This window comes from Hermetia illucens, chromosome 1 (genome assembly GCF_905115235.1).
Source record: "Hermetia illucens chromosome 1, iHerIll2.2.curated.20191125, whole genome shotgun sequence".
Taxonomy (NCBI): Eukaryota; Metazoa; Arthropoda; class Insecta; order Diptera; family Stratiomyidae; genus Hermetia; species Hermetia illucens.
The window spans coordinates 162,749,575-162,769,313 of NC_051849.1; the positions used below are offsets into that span (position 1 = coordinate 162,749,575).

Below are 19,739 nucleotides of genomic sequence, written 5' to 3' on the forward strand. Positions count from 1 at the left end.
ACGTTATAGTGGGACTCAGTTCGAATATTCGGACAATTGTCCTCGGCTTTTGTGGTTGTTTGCCTTAAACCCCCATAGGATAAATCACAGACCGCTCTTGCTTCGTTATACCTATTAATCCACTGGCGAACGAAATGATTCAACTTTCGTTTAACCTTTTGCGTTACAAAGCACCTAAGACGTTACCTGGAACGCATATTACCAAAAACTAAAGGCAATTAAAAGTATGTCACGATTTTCCAGAAAACAAAAACCAGTTTTAGTTGGCAACACAAAATGACAAGCTCTCATGGTATACTAGCGAAGCAAATGGAAAGAAAAATCTACTCTAGAAGGTGTGATGGAAATGGGCCACAAGAACACTTGCTTTATGGAAAAAATTAATAGAAGATGAAGTCAAGAAGTCTTGAAGGGAACAAATTATAATTCGAGAGGCTGAGGTCTATCCTATCCGACAAAAAAAAACAAAGTTTAAGATTGGAAGAGATTATCTCCGAAAGGTTTACTATTGTGATACCTGACGAATATTTGGTTTCACATTGGGCGCCATTTATAAGAAGCGTAGTTGCTGGGGGATGGTCAAGATGGCCATCCGGATTGATTATGGTTAATCAGGAAAAAAGACCCATTCTAAAAACAGAAAAAGGTCGCAAAATTTTCAATGTAGGTTTACTGAAGTGTTCCGTCGATACGCAATTGTATGCCTCTGCGCTGGCCGGATTCAGCAATGTAGAGATGGAGTCGTTTTAGATACTTCAAACTCCATGTGTTTTGTACTGGAATTATAAAAATTTGAGGAATTGAAATCAATGACGGTTCTATCGCGCACGTGGAAACGGAAGTTCGGGACCCGCCTGTGGCGATCGGGGTATGGAGGGAACTTTATAGGTCACATTTCACCGGCACCTAATGGCAATCAAGCATCGGGGAGGAAGTGATCCATCGTGAATTCCCTCTTCGATCGCTGCATACAGAGCTCGAGTTTTCCAGCTCTTAGAGGACAGTCGAGCGATTTTTTTATTACTTTCAATTTTACTTTGCGATTGTTTTCATAATTTCCCGCGAAATTATGCGAACTTTTATTCTTTTTGATTCTGGTGTGATCCCAATGCACCATGGGTAAGGCTGGTGAAGTTTCTTACGTGATGATTTACCTCCCAAATTGCTGAACATGGCTTGCACAGAACGTGTTGTCGGGCACTTACGTGAAGGTGCAGCGGCCCTGCATAATCACCTTTCTGGTAGGCCCTGGCTTATTTTTTTTTAATTTAAAGGCTGCAGGAGTGAAAATTATCAATAGAATAACTTCGATCCACTCCTGCAGCAAAGTTTTCCTGGTTAACATTGGAGTCATTGCCTCAGATGAGTGCACACATATGGAATAAAGGAGAGCAATCACCTTTCTTGTTTGTAAAAAATTGAGATGAGGTCAGGAATTCAATTCATTGAAATCCTTCTTCAATAATGATCCAGATTCCATTCAATTTAAGGATATTCTTCTCAGATTTGATAGAATTGTTTTTGTTTTAGACAAAGAAGAATAGAACAAGGTATATTGGCTAAGGAGACGCAATTTCATTATGCATATAGTGGATACGGTTTTGCCCTGGGCAGAGGCAACTCATCAGGCGCTGCCTTACTTCTTCCCTTGAGAGCTGCTCTACGAAACTGGTTACCAGGTGTTATTGGCTTTTCTTATATAGACTTGCAAATGCAATGTGGCTGCGAATTATATTGAGCGAAAAACCCACCTAGCAAATTCAGGTTTATGTCGAAACAGAACTGATGCACTTAAGGTAATTTAAGTGCAGTAATAAACTGATATCAAATTTAGGTATAGAAGAAAAAAGTTTCGCATTCTAAGCCGCTGCTCCATTGATTAAGTGTGTACATTTCCTTGCTCCAGTGAGCAATTTTTACTTACAATACATTTAAGTGAAGGATAAGAGTGCAGTTATGTAATGTATATGTCACTCTAAGCTCACAGTGGTGACCTCAGTATTTAAAGTTCTGACTCCGACTAGACATACTTTGCCGTCTTTTAGAGACGGTTCATCTAACCTTTGCACCTTTGCCACACTAATGGTTCACCCGCTAGTTACGAGCAGACAATGATCAACAACCACCGCAGAACTCTTCCCGGAGGCTAGAGGTTCGTCCACCGGGAAACCAGTTAAGTGTGAGTTGATTTTCAGCGATGTTCACATAAATTGTGTGTTTGTGTAAATTGAAATAAAATTCCCGATTGATTGGAACGCAGCGGAGAAAAGGCATGTTTGTGGAAATTTTGCAATTACGATGATTGCGCGCAGCTAGAAATTGAGAGGTAGAGACCCGATATTATCATAGGGCCTGTATCGGGCTGTTTTTATGTGCCGCCCGTTGTGAAGATGGCGAAAGTTCGCTAAAGCATGCGACAGAAGCAGGTAGCGTAGTTGAATTCTGCCAAGGATGTCTCGTATTAGCACCGGCTGGAAAGGTTTGTGACGTTTATTTCGCTGGGATATTTGTTTAGATCGTCGCGGAATTGAATGGCAAAGCAGCTAAGCAACATTAACTCAAGAATATGTGGTTATTTGAAATACAACAATTGTGAGAGCTTTCTTTGACATTAATAATTACATTTAAGCCTTCGCCACATAGAACGCGAACTGTCGCGGCAAGATCTCTACCCGCAACGATCTGTCAATGTAGTTGTATGATGCAATATTACATTGCACATGCCACGCACAACGCGATCTGTTCGTACACATTTACAGAACTGGGGAGCGATCTGTTTAGTGAAATGAGCGACGAACGAAGGTGCTAATAGAAAAGAAGGTGATATTGTTTTGAATTTCTATGATAAATTAGTAAAATCTTAGAAATTTAAATTGTTTATAAAGTATTTTTCCATAATTTGCCTTAAACAAATTATTAATCTTTCCCTCATTTCTATTAGTTTCCTGCACTTCATTGTGCATTTTTCAATGCTAGGTTGAAATAGGTGATGCAACTTTTCGAAAATATCCCAAGGCAAATGGAAATACTAGAAAAACCTATATTCGTGTGATTGCAGTTCACAACCGAAAGGATGGTATTTTCCAAGTATCTTCTTTCCTGTTTATCTCATGCAACAACATTGTCTTGGTGGTTAGTTAGCCAAAGGTTATATAAAATTAAACGGGTTGAGAAGGTTATTTACTTTATTGGCTAAGAATTTGGCGAAGAAAAAAAAACAAAAACAGTATTTCGGGGGCTTCAGTGTTTTCTCTCTTCTAAGACTGAAGAAGGGGACAGGTAGTCCTTGTAATACTGTATTTGTTTTTTTTTCTCCAAATTCTTAGCCAATAAATAAATAAATCTTGTCAGTCCGTTTAATTTTATTTACTTTTAAAATTTATGAGATATGTTCGTTGTTACTAAAGCTGCTCGTTAGCAAGTAATAACAATACTGGATCGCTCACAAGATATCGCGTTGTGTGTGCCAATGCCACACGATCGCGTGTTTTTTGATCTCGTGATTTCTGATCGCCGTGACAAATCGCTTTCTGTTTGTCAAAGGCCTTAATTGTTCGAAATTACATCTAAATTTTCTTTTTTTTAGGTGAGTAAATCATTGCAGGACGAAATGAAGATCCTTTCGAAATTGTAGAGACCAATGTAAAGTCTAATTCTAAGTATAGTATTATACGTTAATTTTCTCAAAAAAATAAAACAAGTAGACTGCAGGAGTCAGCATTTTTAAGGTTTTGTTTGCAAAACAAAACCTTATTGAAATCGATTCAATACATTGTCCCCATACATGTAAAAGGGGGTGTAAACTTTTTTTTGCGCCGAATGTAGTCATGTGGGGTATCAAATGAAAGGTCTCGGTTAGTACTTTTCGAAGCCGGTCTTTGTTTTGAGATTTGTAAGAAAGGTGGGGAGTGGGAGGGGTGGAAATTGATGATTTCTTTAACGGACTCATTCTCAGAAACTACCCAACCCAAAAATCTGGAAAAATTCATGAAGCTGCCTCTATATGATGCCCAGGCCTTAAAATTCTCTCCATATCGATGTCTATTCAAATTAAGTTAATAATAGTATATTAAAATATTTTTGGGGAAATTGAGTAAAACCCCCCTTACGCTTATCCCAGAATTATAAAAGTTGGTAGCAGTATAAAATATAATATGAAGCATATTCTCCCCAAGTTTGATCAAAATCATACTATTACTAACAAAGCTACAGTAGCTCAAAGTTGACTCTCCCCTGTAAATTTACTGCAACTTCATATCAATATCACATTGAAATGGGTAGTCAAACATGCTAAATGCAAATACACGACGGGCTACGTACAAATGGAATAGTTCTACACTTAAATATACTCACAGAAGAAGCAGCTTCCGGTCTCTCGACTTGTTCTTAGTTGCCGTTCACTTTTACTCATGTTTGAGTTGTCCGCTTGACAGTTAGGAAGAACAGTTTGAGGGGAGATTTCGTTGTCAGCTTGTTCTTCGTTTATTTAAACAAGTGGCCCCAGACCGTTGTCGGGCCTTCTTCGGCTTGGTTCCATCAAATGGAGGCCTAGTTCGCGTTAGCAGTCGTTATTATGCCACCAGATTCCACAACGCGCTGGTAGGCCTGGACGAAGAGTCCGTCGCGGTTATCATCGATATTCTCCTCCTACACTCGATTAAAGAAGCAACTAATGAAGCGCTTGTCGATAAATGAGACACCAAAGTTAAATCATTTACTGACGGACTGGGATCTTCAATTGCCAAAGACTTTGTAGTTCCAGCAAATGATGAAACTCAAGCCATACTAGCGTGTGCCGCTGGCAGCTCCCTGGACGAGGTGCATGCGCGTCCTATGTTTGCGGAGATACCTGGCGAGACCACCGAGATGGCGAAAATGCGACGGCGACTGGCAGCACTGACGGCCAACATGGCCAGTCTGACAGCGTCGGTGAATGATATGCGTTTGAGAGGGCAGGCTAGAATGCCTTCAACATCAACTTTACGAAACGGGTAGTCGAATAACGCCTTAATGTCGAGCCCAAAACCAAGAAATTGCCAGATGTTGTGTGGTCTCAGAGCCGACAAATCGCTTCAGACAACCAAGGAGCACCTAGTAGACGCTACACTTTTGGCATCCTTTGCTGAACAGAACGCACTATTAGTTTGTTCGCCGATGCCTTAGACGCCGCAGTAAGTGCTGCTCTAAATCAGAAGGTGAACCAAAGCAGCGTAGCTGAGCATTTAATACTTTCGTTTTTTCTATAAACCATAAACCTTTCAGAAGAAGGTATGCACTGGATTAAATGGCTCTACCACGATCCAAAAAGTAAAGTGGCGGTGTGGCGTGAATATCCAAACCGGTCCATGTATCTGTCGGTGTTTATCAAGGAAGCGTCCTCTCACCACTTCTCTTTGTTCTTGCTATGAACACTGTCACACGGGACATCCAACCCCTATGGATGGATGGAGTGATCTTCTCAAACAGAATGAGCAACAGGCTGGCCGAAACAACGATGACTTGATATACTCAATGGTGATTCGAAAGTCTCGCGATTCCATCCAGATCCGGCTTTATATTGAGCAAAACGGTGCAACCAGTTAAGATGAGCCGATACTCTCTTGAACGGGACAGAGGTTGGTTCGGACATTAAACGTGTACTTGGTAAAGATAACTTAGTTGCTGACGCTTTGTCCCGGATCTCAGAGATCAACATCCCAGGCCGCAGTTGAATTTTCGCAGTTGCTGCGGCCCAGAAAGATGAGGTAGTTCTTCAGAGCCCCACTCGGACTCCAGACACCCATTCCCGTTTCCTTTATTCGGCTCACTTTGTTCTATCTGTTGAGAGATCTCTGAAAAGGGAATTAGGCTATATATTCCGACCACTTTCCGCATGTAAGTACTTCGCTGAGTGCACAACCTTGTGCACCCCGGCGTTCGGAGAACGAACCAGCTAGCCGCCAGCAAGTAGTGCCGTCTATGAAGAAGGATGTTGATTCTTGGGCCAGAGAACGCAGCGCATGCCAGAAATGTAAAAAGGGAGTAGGGTTATTCCCTAGGTCAACAAAGCCTCTCTACATCCTACATTGTAGACCCTTTGTGATACTCGTACGGTTACAAGTATTGCCTACGTGGTGGCTTGGGGTAATACCTATGAAGGACATTACAACACAGCCATGTGCTGAGGTTAGCTATGATGGACGCAACGATGTCTTTATCCTCTCTAATCACTGGCTACGACCGTTGTTATGACAACAAGCCATATTATCATTGTCGTTATCAGTAAAGGTAAAATAGGATCGTGATGCCCCTTCTAAAAGGCTCTATTTCAACATATGGATGTTTCTTCTCTGCTCGAATTGTTAATTGGCGAACTTTATACTTATACTGCAAGGTTCATTAGCCGGAATTAGAATCTTTCATTCGAAGCACCACATTTGATAACGAAAAGCGCTTTTGGGAAAGTTGCCCAAATGCAATAAAATGAATGCCGTCATCATTAAATGCTGCATGCTTTGCTTATTCCGCGGTAATTCCCTGGCACACGAAAACATCCGTTCTATAGACAGACGATTTCAATAATTCTATTTTTGCTACCTGGAAAATTTATATCACTTTAAGTCAGTCCGAAGGGTGAGGGGAGGATAGATCAAAAGCCGTGCCAAAAGGTGGGCCGTCTATTTTTTTAATTAGTGTGCTCGACTGCCCAATGGAGAGGACGGGGAGAGGCGGTCAAAGTGTACATGTCTGATATCAAATTGCAGGATCTTAGACGAATATAGACCAAATTAATTCGCGAATATTTCCATTAATATGGGGATCAGAACTTCTGGTAGGCGATCAGTTAATTCCTAGCTGAAAGGCAAATGTTTTAATATCTAAGCAAATACGATAAAAATCAAAGAAAGCAATATATCCGCAATTAAGATAAGCGAGCGTGTCAGCGGTTTGCTGATCGCTGTCGAAATACTTTCACGCATTTTGATAAGGGGCAGGCACTCAAGTGGCGGAATTATTCGTGTGATTACACAGAATTAGAATTTTTCAAGCGTTGTTCTGATTAGATCGCTCCCAATAGAACGAGAACCATAAACCACGGTCAATACGATGCGCTCGCGTTCAAGTTTCGCTGAGTGTACTACGCTCATTATGCTTACAACAAAAACATCGACAGTGACTCCATTGACTCCATGCTGGGCGTTCGATTTGTTTCGCAGTATCTGAAAAATAGAAAGTGTCAACAGAAAGAGTTTACCACGCTGGAAGTGTAGTCTATAGAGACAGAGCAGCTTTTCTGCGGCCAGCTTTCGAGCGAAATCTTTCGTTACGCGAGTTGGAATGCTCGAGATTCCAATTACACGGGAATAATAAATGCACGATACCCCGAGGTCTCATCATTTCAATGTCTCATGATTCATTGGCTTGCTAGACGCTAATCCACTTGAGAATTCGGAAAAAAATGATTTGGGCGGCTCCGAGCCGGCCGTCTGTGTTCCTTACTTGCGCTAGTCTCTCGATAGGCACGAGTTGTGTAAGCGTTTTTTCATTAATATCAGCCCCGGACGCTGAGCGAATCATTCCCTTGGCGGCATTTTGTATGGCTTTCACATCCGTTGTGGAGCTGGACTTCTTATCGGGTGGCTGTTGCGAAGCACCGGTGGATGACGACGCCTTATCTGAACCAGAAGCCTCGCCGGGGCCTTTTGAGTTTTGTGCACCCATTTTTCACGCCGAGCGCTGGATTGAATAATCATCAAAGCGCGCAGAAGACGATTCGCGGTTTTTTCTACTGATGCACGGCAATCACAACAATCACTTTTCCCGACGCGTAGTTTAATGTTTTGCTCGGGCGCTTGGTCGTTTTTCGTTACTCGCTCCTGTTGTGCTATATTTGTACGTTGCGAGTTTGATCGCGCTCTTGCGTAGAAATGGAACTGTCAGCAAACAGCAGCTGGCTGTCGAGCTGTCACTGCTCGGTTAGCTGCCAGGCGAACAGCTGATTGGGAAACTTGCGGCGATTGTACAAATTCAGTGGTTGTCAAAATATGTGGGAAGGTTTTCCCAATAAGAAAGTTTATGGTTTGTGAATCAGATTGGTTTGGCGACGAGATAATAAAGGAAAACGTTTGAATATTGCGGTTCCGCTATTTTCATTCATTCAAAAGTAATAAAGTTGAAAATAGAATAAATTACACATTTCAGCAGTTAGCAGAGCAAAGTAAAATTTTCGTTACAAATATCTAAAATCTAGCAATCAAAATCATAGAACGGAGTAACAATATTCACTAAAGCTGCTTCGAATCCTTAAGTGGAGGTTGTCCTTTAGCTACGCCTACGCGTCAGTTTCTGGAATTGTACCTAGTTAAGCTCTCCAAGACATGGAAACATGTACACGCCCTTTTTTGTTTATCAATAGGCAACTTGAGCCACTCATTTGTATTGCAGGAATAAGGTTCATTCGCTCTCTATGGTTCTGAGTGTTGGCCGACTATAAAAGACAACGAACGGCGTCTTGCGGTAATGGAGACGAAGATGCTACGTTGGACTAGTGGCGTCACATGTTTAAATCACATCCGAAATGAGGATATCTGCGATCGTTATGGGGTTGCACCGATCGTGGAAAAGTTGCGAGAAAGCCGTCTTCGATGGTATGGTCACGCAATTCGTGCCAACGAGAATTCACTTGCCAAGATTAGTCTGAACATCGAAGTCGATGGTAAACGAGCAAAAGGCAGACCTAAACAACGGTGGCTTGATACGTTAGATGGGGATTTGAAAGCCTCGAGAATGCACCCAGATCAATCATTCGATAGAGCCAAATGGCGAAGCCGATCACGACGAGCCGACCCCGCTTGTGAACGGGACAAAGGCTGACGAAAAAGAAGAAGAAGTCAAAGGGTAGTATAAGTATCAGGGAAACGCTTCCTGAACCGATGCCTGCAGTTCTACTACCAAACCCTATCTTCCTTTTCACGTCTTTCTTAATGAAAAATTGTAGACGGAGAAGGATGAAGGCGAGTCTCCTGCACCTAAAAACTTGACAAACTGCACCAATTGGTCTTCCAATTAGGAGGTTGAGTAGGGCTGAAAGCCCTACACGGAAAACCGAAGTTATGGAGCCATGACAGAAATCTCGTACTGGATGGATTTCTACAAAGATGGACGATGGACGGTAACGAAAACGTATTAACGATTTGCCTATTTTCTGATGGAATGTGCACTCTCTGCCCAGAAAAGGAGCAGATAAGCAGCTAGTAGACACCTCATTTACTCCCACAGGTTACATAAAAATACGGATTATTCCGTTAGCAGTATTGCATGTGATTGTTGTTTGAGGTATTTGATTTGCGCAGGAAGCGGTCCAAAAAAAGTTGGACCATTCCAGACGAGACCATTTTCAACAAAATTGATTGAAGACCGAAACCTCTCAGCCTTGATGAAAGTTAGAACGTATTGTGGAGGGGGGGGGGGCAATAAAGACTCGGATCATTATCACGAGAGAAAGAGGGAAATCCGATTTTCGACCGTATGGGCAGCGAAGGGTTCAGTACTTTGACGAGCGAGTTGGAGGTCTCGCCAACTGAAGACGATGAACAAATCGTGTTATCACCAAGGAAGAAACAAGCCATCGGCGATAAGTCGCCAAGAGTCGATGGAATTAAAGCTGAATTTGTTAAAAGATGGGGGCGACCAATTAAATCAATTTATACTTAATATGTGGGGCAACGAATCACTGCCTGACGACTGGGAACGAGATATTATCTTCTCCATATATAAAAAAGAGGATGTCAGGTGCTGCAGCAATTATAGAGGGATCACTTTGCTGTGAACCATCTATAAGATATTCTCCGATATCTTGCTAGGCTGAGAGTCCCATACGCCCGGAACATAATCGCCCCATCCCTAAAAGGCTTCCCTCCAGGCAAATCAGCAACAGATCAGATTTTCTCTGGGCAGCAACAGATGGAAAAACTGGTGGAATATGGCTATCAGTTGCACCATCCTTTCATCGACTTCGAGGCCACTTATGATAGCATAGCGAGGGTAAAACTGTACATAGACATGAGAGAATTCGGTAACCCAACCAAGACTGACTCTGACCAACGTTCGCAGGATAACTCTCTCTATTCAACATGATGCCCTTGGAAAAAGTGATCGGCGATGCTGATGTAAATGCGGGAGACACCATCCTCTTCAAATCCACTCAACTTCTGACTTATGCTGACAACATTGACATTATACACCAAATACAGTCTACCATCATCCAGTTCGAGTAGGCAGCACGTGATCTTGGGCTGGATATTAATGAAAACAAGACGAAGTACATAGCACCAGAAACCAAAGAACAAATAGCACCAAATGGCACTGGTCAAGGGAGAACAATCAAGGCCGGCGACTACAACTTCGAGACTCGAGAATCCACAACAGCTACGATGATGAAATTCGCGCGCCATTTTTGGCAGCCAGCAGAGCCTATTTCAGCTTATAAAAACTCTTTCCCGAATTGTCTCAGAATAGGATTAAAGCCCTTACTGTACAATACAATGATCTTGTAAGTCCTCATGTATTCCTCGGAGACCTGGGTTCTAAGCATGAAAGCTCTTAGCCGCCTTCGAGAGAAGAACCTTTCGAAGAATTTTTGTCGCCCTTCATGGGGATGGTCTATATAAATTGGTGGACCTCGGTGCAAAACCAGGATACCTGGGGAGGGGCTTCCCTAAAATGATAGTGATCGTAAATGGAAATATGAAGAGTAAGATGGCGTCTGACAAGACCTTGCTCGAGCTTGTGATGGGACAAACACGTGTTTAAAGATTGCTTTATGGTGAAAGGTTGCCTTCGAAGATATTTTTCTGTTTTATTGGCTAAAAGTGTCTAATTTAAACAAATACGTATTTCGGGGACCAACTGACCCCTTCTTCAGTGTTTTTATTTCTCTCTTGATAAGAGGAACGAAGGACAAAAGCAGCATCCAGACTTTGCAATGCAGTTCATGAATTCTGAAAAATTGGTCACATTCAAGCTTGCGTAACGTCACCTTATTTTTGTAAGGGGATAATACCACATATCAGGCAAAATATTTGGATAAGCTCTTTGAATACAATAAATGATAGCAAGGGAAGGGAAGTTGTATATTTTATTTTTACTTTTTAGGAATGTCATCGGGACCGCAACCGCCATTAATATCAACATTGTCTAATAGGAATTCGACAATGGAGGGGTTCAGAAGAGGAAAGAAATATATAAAAGCTGAAGAGGAATCAGTTGGAGGAAAAATGCTCCCGAAGAAGCTCACAGGCTGAATTAAGAGAAGAGGAATAATGATTAGTGAATCGAATCGAATTGTGAACGTATGACCAGAGGGGTTTGAGTTTCCGCTGCTCTAGAGACCCTTCATCATCATCAATGGCACAACAACCGGTATCCGGTCTAGGCCTGGCTTAATAAGGAACTCCAGACATCCCGGTTTTGCGTCGACGACCACCAATTCGATATCTCTAAAAGCTGTCTGGCGTCCTGACCTACGCCATCGCTCCATCTTAGGCAGGGTCTGCCTCGTCTTCTTTTTCTATCATAGATATTGCCCTTATAGGTTTTCCGGGCTGGATCATCCTCATCCATACGGATTAAGTGACCCGCCCACCGTAACCTATTGAGCCGGATTTTATCCACAACCGGACGGTCATGGTATCGCTCAGAAATTTCGCCGTTATGTAGGCTACGGAATCGTCCATCCTGACATAGGGGGCCAAAAATTCTTCGGAGGATTCTTCTCTCGAACGCGGCCAAGAGTTCGCTAAAGACACTTCACTGCACTCTAATTACTGGAAGACTAGTCAGTTTTGACTAGAAATTTCGTAGTGGATTTGAACCAGACAAGGTGTTTAAGCAGGCTAGAATGAAAGGAAAAATACGATATGGGCCGCACCAATTGAGACAAAAATTGTCTTTCTCTGTTTGTGGTCTACAGACCCTCCACTTTGGGCTGGTACCACACTTTGTAAAAAAAATATAGACGATTTGCGTTTCCATCCAGGGCGGAGGCAACTTGCTTCCGCCGACATTTGGGTCACGCAGCTTCTAAGGCAGAGGTGAGGCAACACCTGATGAGTGCCGAAACCGTAAGTCGTCTACATTTTTTTAGGCAAAAAGTCACGACATGTTGCAGCCTGATTTAATGATATATAATATTTTACAGCAACTGCTCCAAGAAAATTATTTAGAGCGTATCGCGATCGCCCGGCCTTACATGAAGATTTAAGATGTGGATCTATTTTTTTAGGTGATTGTCAGGAATGTTGGTCAATACCAAATCGAGAAAGTGGTTGTTGTGATTATAATGAATGTTGAATTGAACGGCGCAACGAGAAATTATGAACGTCGTGAGAGCTAAAGGGGAAGAGACGGTAAAATTGAAGTCCCCCCAAAAAATGAAAAGTAGGCTAAGATATTTTACTGAGATAAAATCTATGACAAGATGGGCTCGATACGAGCAAGCAAAGAAAACACATGATATTATGAACGGGTCTCCTTTGGAAAAAATAGGAGCCATAAGGGACTCGCACGGACTAACATTTAAGGAGCGCACCACCTCCAGTGGTTTCACCTAATACTAATACCTATCACGAATTGCAGCAAAGAACCGTGTAACTATCTAGGAACTCTGCATTGTACAAACTAGAGTCGAAGAAAATATTAAATATGCAGAAAATGTCATGGATTGCTGATATGGTAGACAGATTTGTCCCTCACATTTGGGTATACAAGGATAACGATACTACATAAGTTTAACGCTGAATATGGCAATCATTTTGGAAATTTACCGGGTAATTTGTCGATTCAACCCTTCAAGTCATATGAGTAGGTGAATTTGAATGATGCTATAATTCGCCAGGATTGTTGTCCTTCGTTAGTGCATGCAGTGCATGGGAGTCTTTCCGACTTTCCAATCCACATATAACTTATCTCAAGATGTCATCAGATGAAGTGATGTAAGCAAGCCGTGAGCGAAACAATTAGTTGGGAAGGAGAAACGTTAATTAGACCTAGATAAAGGAGTAGGATTAGGAGAGTATGAGAACGAAGGATCATTCTGAAAAGAAGCAGTATTAGTAACTGATTTTTTTTCCTCTATTGTGTATTTGCGGTGTTTCTAGCGAAGAAAGGAATTACCTTACCGAAATTGTGGTAGTGCTACGTGGGTGAAAGATTCATCTGAAGACCGGGCTATATGGACATGTGGGCGGCAAGCCATTCAAGAAATAATAGTATTCCGGCTTTGTATGTTCAAATGTCAACCGCGTCCATATTTATAGCTGTTACGCTCCTCCTAGTGCAAATATTAGCGCAATATGAGGAGATGTTAGACAGCTTGTTGTTGAACGCTAGAGACCACAGTCCCAAAATTATTGCCGGCAATTTCAATGCGTTGGCCTCAGATTAGAGAAGACGAATACCGGGGCCTAAATCCCGCTTGAAACCTTTATGGAGTTGGACATCGTATTAGTCAACGTTGCATTCGTGTCCGCCTTCCGAGGCAAAGGGCTAGACTTGATTGTCGATCTGACTTATCTCAGTATTTCGTTGGCGAGAGGGATAGTCTGGAGTGAATAGTGACCAGCAGGCCATCTTTCTCGATATCAGAAACGGAAAAAGCGACAGTCGAATGAGCAACAGAAGTGGAAAAACCAAGATAGCTAGCTGTTCCACTGGAGCTTACTAGGAAGATGTATTCCAGGTGGCTTTAGAAGGAGCTAACGACCCAAAAGAAACGGTCCGGACAAAAAGAGTCAGCTATGTCAGTGGTTAATTGATGCGTGCGACTCTACAATGCCGTGACGAAAGTTCCACCTAACTGCTGGTGGAACGAAGAAATCTCGTTGTTGAGAGTTAAATCATAGGTTAGGAAATAACTTGTGTTGAACCATAACATTTAAAGAAAGTGTATTTGATTAAAGCTCAAGTCTTCTTCATTTTCTTCGGCCTTTGTCCCGGGGTCGGCTCCTTGTGATCGGTTTCGCCTTTTGGCACTATAAAATGCATGATTTGGATGCAATCTCGAGGCTTTTAAATCCCCATCCAGCGTATCAAGCCACCGTTGTTCCGTCCTGCTTTTTGGTCGTTTTCCATCGACTTCAAGGGTCAGACCAATTTTGGGAAGTGAATTCTCGTTAGTGCGAATTGCGTGACCATACCATCGAAGACGCCTCTCTCGCAATTTTCCCACTATCGGTGCAACCCCATAACGATCACTGATATCCTCATTGTGGATGTGATCAAAACGTGTAACGCCACTAGTCCAACGCAACATCTTCGTCTCCAGTACTGCAAGACGCCGTTCACTGTCTTTTATAATCGGCCAATACTTAAAACCATAGGTTCTGCGATCTTAGCCAGCGGTTCAGCAGGAAGTTTTCTCAATCCCGGGGTAACTGAGGAGGAACTACGAGAGACCTGTATACAAATAGGAGATAAAAAGGCTCCGGAATTGGATGGGATTCAGAACAAAGCTCTGAAATTGGCTGCTAAAATCAGGCCCGTACCCTTTATAAGCACGTTTGAATCGTGTGTAGTGGAAGGAGTCTTTCCTGCCCAGTGGAAAAGGCAGAGACTGGTTCTACTACCGGAGCTCTAAAAATTTCTGTCTTTTAGACACTATGAGGAAGATATTGGAGAGGGTGATATACAATATGCTGTTTCCGTTCGTCAAGCTAGCATTTGGTTTATCGGAGCAGAAGTATGGGTTTCGCAGAGCGCGGTCTACGGTCAATGCGATGTTTGTGACCTTGGCTTCGGAGGCAGCGGTCGCTGGTAAGTGCTGCGCGGTGGTGACGCTGGATATCAGGAATGCTCTTCACTCGATCAACTGGGGTTGGATTAAAGGTACCCTTGCTAAACTAGTTGTCACTGATTACTTAATCGAGGGTCACCTCTTGGAGAGTTTTTTTTTGGTACGAGATGGACGACGGGTCGAAAGAATATGTTGTGACTGCAGGTGTTCCCCAGGGGTTCGTACTGAGGCCTCTACTATGGAACATAATATATGACGAAGTGCTCGGCGTTCGTGTACCGAAGGAGGCAACATTGATTGGTTTTGTAGACGACCTGACGGTGGTAGTAGTTGCGAAACACCCCGACTTCGTGGAACTGTATGGAAGTGAAACCATTCATGAAATCAAATTGTGAAGCTGGACCTGACGGACGATAAGACAGAAGCGTTGGTTATTACCAATGGCAGGAAAACCAGTACAATTCGGGTTGGTAATCACGAGGTCGTCTCAGAATCAATCATAAGATGCCTGAAGGTAAGTGGCGAAGCCAAGTCGAGCTTCAAGGGGCATCTGGACAATGCGAGCAAATGCAGCAAAGAATATTGGAGGACAGCGGTCCTGAAATCCATCCTGTTATATGCGGCTCCTGTCTGGGCGGGAGCACTAGACAATACGATGAACCAAAGAAGGGTGAGTTCGGCCTGCCTGCCAATGTGCAGCGTATATAGGACAGTATCCGGTGAGGCAGTGTATGCCATCGTAGGGATGATTCCCTTGGGTCTTTTAGCAAATGAGGCACATTGACTCTACCAGAGAAGTAGAGCAAATCAAAGCGGGCATCCGAAAAGCCGCTAGGAAGAAGCTGTACAGGAGATGGTGACAACAATGGGATAATTCCGAAAAAGGCTGCTAGAAATGGGTCAAGCGAAAACACGGAGAATTGAATTACCACCTAACACAGTTCCTTTGGGGATACAGTGGACACAGGAAGTACTTACATCGCTATGGATTGGATGAGTCCCCAGACTACCCCGAATGCACTGCTACACGCGAGGACCCGGAGCGTGTTATGCTCCATTATCTGATACTTGCGATTGAAAGAGGGAGGTTAAACGATGCCCTAACGCAGCTATCGGACCCCATAATCTCGTGGAGGAGATGCTGAGATCGGAAGCAAATTAAAGTGCGATAAATGCAACAGTAACCGTGATACAGGAAAAGCTGCAGGAACTGGATCGAGCTTGGAAAGCGCGACGGGCGGATGACTTAGTCGTGTTGGTATAAACCAGAGCCCTCCTCGCGAAGTAATACTTCACGGTGGTCATGCGGAAATATGGGTGGAAAAGTGGGAGTGGTTTTAGCGGGTGAGAATCCCATACACTACTGCAACCTGGCGCAACGGTTTCTCTTTAAGATGTACACCACCTCCTATACAAGAAAACCGTCAAAGAGGCACAGTAGCTCTTCTGGACAAGGTGAAATTTTTGAATAATCGTTAAGGATGGCCTTCAACATAACAATTTTTCAGTACGTTTCCAATATACCGTGGAAATCATCTTGTGAAGATCCTTCATTTGAGTGGAACAGTAGCTGTTTATAAGTCACACATTAAGAGAGAGGAACCATTCTCTTGTTTGCTATTTATTTGCAATGAAACTGACTTTCATGGGAAGGCTAACGAATATGTTGAATGACACGCAGCAGTTCAGATAGGAGAGTAGACTGTTGCGGGGGTTTAAGTAGCCATTGAGCGGCAGCTAGGCGTGGTTGAAGTCCTACGGCCCCGTTAAGTTTTTATAGCAACAATACATATATACAGAGCAATAGTTAGGCAACATCTGGTATATTTTTCATTAGTAAAATTGGAATCTTCTAACAAGTATTTACGGTCATTTCCACCATCTGATCGTTGATTAATTACTATCTAATTTCACGCTATTTAGAGCTGTATTGAAATTACTAGATAATTCCTTCAATATACTCTGACAATTCTATCGGGGAATGCCGATGTGGTTTCAAAACTGGATTGCCAGTGATGTACACACATTTCTTAGGAAAATAAACTTGAAAACGTGCCATGAGTAGAGTAAATAACCACTAACTTTGAATGAAAATGCGATGGCGTTGGTGGTAGACATGTCCCCTATGTTTGTAAGTAGTGAAATTGTGGTTCATCTATTATATGAACCCTTTATGTTCTAGGGTGGATATCTATTGAATTGTTTTCTTCCTTTTGATCACGAAAGATGCGTATTCGGCCGCGGTATAATTTTCATATCTACACAAAATTATGCATAAATATCACACACGACTTTCGCTCGTCAATAACGTTTGGAAAAAATATTTCACAAAGCAATTCTTTACACAATATGACTCAAACTTTATAGTCTATTTGCACTTATTGTTTCGCCATTTGTTAACAATTGCAATAAATACGCGACTATCAAATCCACGTATTTTTCGATATTACGAGATAGTGCGTCTTCTTATCAGGAGCTGATCCGCGCTGAGACGAGTTAGCATATAAATAACGAAACAACAATAAAACGTGTTTGCAACAATAACAATTATTCAAGGCGCGATTAACGTATTTCGTTGTAATCGCATTTAAAAGATAATTTTCTATTAATACACGTGCAAACTTACCATGTTGACAAGTTGAGTGGACTCAAGGGTTTCGGTTTCTCTAAAAAAATTGGGCATCAAGCAGGTTCGCCATCGCGAGATACTAAAATTCATGATTATGATGAGTTAGAAATTTTGTATTTTGCGCTGTAAAATTAGAATAAGTCAAAGCGGAGGCAGCTTATTACGGAATGTCTCTATTTGCGAAAAGATTAAGAGCCTTCCATCAACAAAGGTTGCCTATCTTGGGTATCTAATCAGTTGCCGGAAAGTAATTACGCCAAAACAAACCTCTAGGAAGACATTTTTGCTGAAACACCGCGAAACACTGGTTGTCTTGTGCCTTATTTGATTGGGTTTTTTTGAATTCAGATTACAAGATCTCCACCGAAGAAATGTTATTAACTGTGTTGTTTAGTGACGAATTTTCGGGGAGCAATGTTTGAGCGTAACCGGTTTCTTACGGGAATGCCGTGTGACTCGTCGTTCACTTGTTATAAGACTGAAAATAATTAACTGATTCGCTAAACGGCAGTCGTTATGAAAAATTATACTAACAGGTTCCCCTTAGTTTTGTCATATAAAGATATACAAAGTGTTTGGATTTTAGTAGATGTTGGTTAATTAAAAAAAAATACCACAAATATTTTTCAATGCATATTATAAAAAAATTGCTCCAGTTATGTAAAACGGTGTTAAGGTATTTCGCGGGGTTGGATTTTTTAAAGTGGATTCATTCCCTGTCTATCGCTCTCAATTTGCTTGATCATGTCAGAAATTATGTATAAAGTATAGACCCTGTGAGGTTGCACACATAAAATGAATGGTATGAACTTTCATTGAAACCAAGGGGGTGGGTTATTTTCCATACATTTGGAAGAGGCCGTGAAATTAAAGACTTTCATTCAGCTTTTTACATCTATGTTGATTAAGATTTTGGGAACAGAAAGTTGAAGACATAAAATCAACAGAATCTCGCAGTTACCTCTCCTGTAATTATGCCCTGCATATTTCTTGTTAAGCAACTTTTGAATTTCCAGGAGTGTTCACAGGAAATGGAAAATGGGCAATGAATCTGTAGCCATTTGTGTTTTCTGTTCAGAACAGAAGCTCTTAGCGCGCAGGTCGAAAATTGCAAGATCAATATCGGGTAAAAGAAAGGATTTCAACGTTTAGTTGCTCCAGCGGAAGGAAACGATGGCCTAGTGATTACCCATGAACGATGTAAAGATAGTACATACTCGGTAATTTCAACACCGAAGTTGCAACAGAGCAGATCAACCGTGGAATTACTGAGGCATTATTATTCACGATACTATGTACTAATACATATTGTAGAAACAGAACATAACGTGTGGTACACCACGTGCTCGCCCAAAAGCGATAGCCCATGAACATGCTTCACGAGCATTCATATCACGAGGTAAATTGCGATAGTAATCGCTATCTCGTCAGAGTGAGATATTGATGTTGGATTGCAAACTCATTTCAGCTTCTAGATTTTATGTCGAAAAGTTCCAGAATGGAAAGATGAATTTGAAAATGAAAATATGACGGAGTATTGACCAAAAAAATCTGGTAATGCTAAGTCCAAAATTCCAGAAAAGAAGATTTGTTTTATTGCGACAATTGAGGGGTATCTCTGTGCAACCTGCCGTCGCAAAGGTAGAGTTAAAATAAGCCTGAGAAGCATCATGGAGAAATCTAGAAGACTTGATCGACGGAGAGTAGACTGGTTTCCGCTCTAGATTCTCCTGCATTGACCACGTCAATAGCTGATCATTTTCGAACAGTACGCGGAGATTAAATCTTCACTCTACCTGCTCTTCATCGACGACGAGAAGGCTTTCGATAACGTAAGCAAGGAGTTTATTTGCATGATGGATGGATGTGGCTTGACGCATTAACAGCGCTACATTCGCTTTCGCTGTTTTGCCAAAAATCTGGAAATGTAGTGTACACAGACTAGACAAGGTTATATCATCCTAACATCATGTTCGCCATTTTTAAATTTGGTGACGTCACTTGGGTGGTAATTATCAAGTAGTTCGTTTCGGTTTGACAATCGTTGCGAATACTTTATTGAGAAGTGTTAAAATTTGTGGTTTTAATTCTTCTATTAACAGTGTTTGAGGCAAATTTTTGTAAAAAAATGAGGTGCGCTTCAAATGGTAGTGATAGTTCATCATCTTCATCATCAACGGCGCAACAACCGGTATCCGGTCTAGGCCTGCCTTAATAAGGCACTCCAGACATCGCGGTTTTCCGAAAAGGTCCACGAATTCGATATCCCTAAAAGCTGTCTGGGGTCCGGACCTACGCCATTGCTCCATCTCAGGCAGGGTCTGCTTCGTCTTGTTTTTC

At 42.0% G+C, this 19,739-nt stretch overlaps 1 protein-coding gene across 3 annotated transcripts in view; it reads right to left on the minus strand.

The window, feature by feature from the left end:
- LOC119653761 overlaps window positions 1-17,867 on the minus strand; it is a 38,724-nt gene extending 20,857 nt beyond the window's left edge. The window contains exons 1-3 of one of the 3 annotated variants that reach the window (XM_038058764.1): window positions 17,667-17,867; window positions 17,397-17,478; window positions 7,137-7,199 (exon numbers count right to left, since the gene is read on the minus strand). In XM_038058764.1, the coding sequence (XP_037914692.1) occupies window positions 7,137-7,199; window positions 17,397-17,453 (120 nt within the window). In that variant the 5' untranslated portion in view covers window positions 17,454-17,478; window positions 17,667-17,867. Of the gene's footprint in view, window positions 1-7,136; window positions 7,200-7,479; window positions 7,917-17,396; window positions 17,590-17,666 lie in introns of those variants that run through there. The other 2 variants (XM_038058755.1, XM_038058745.1) reach the window with 2 other exon arrangements.
- Between the last annotated feature and the right edge of the window lie 1,872 nt (window positions 17,868-19,739).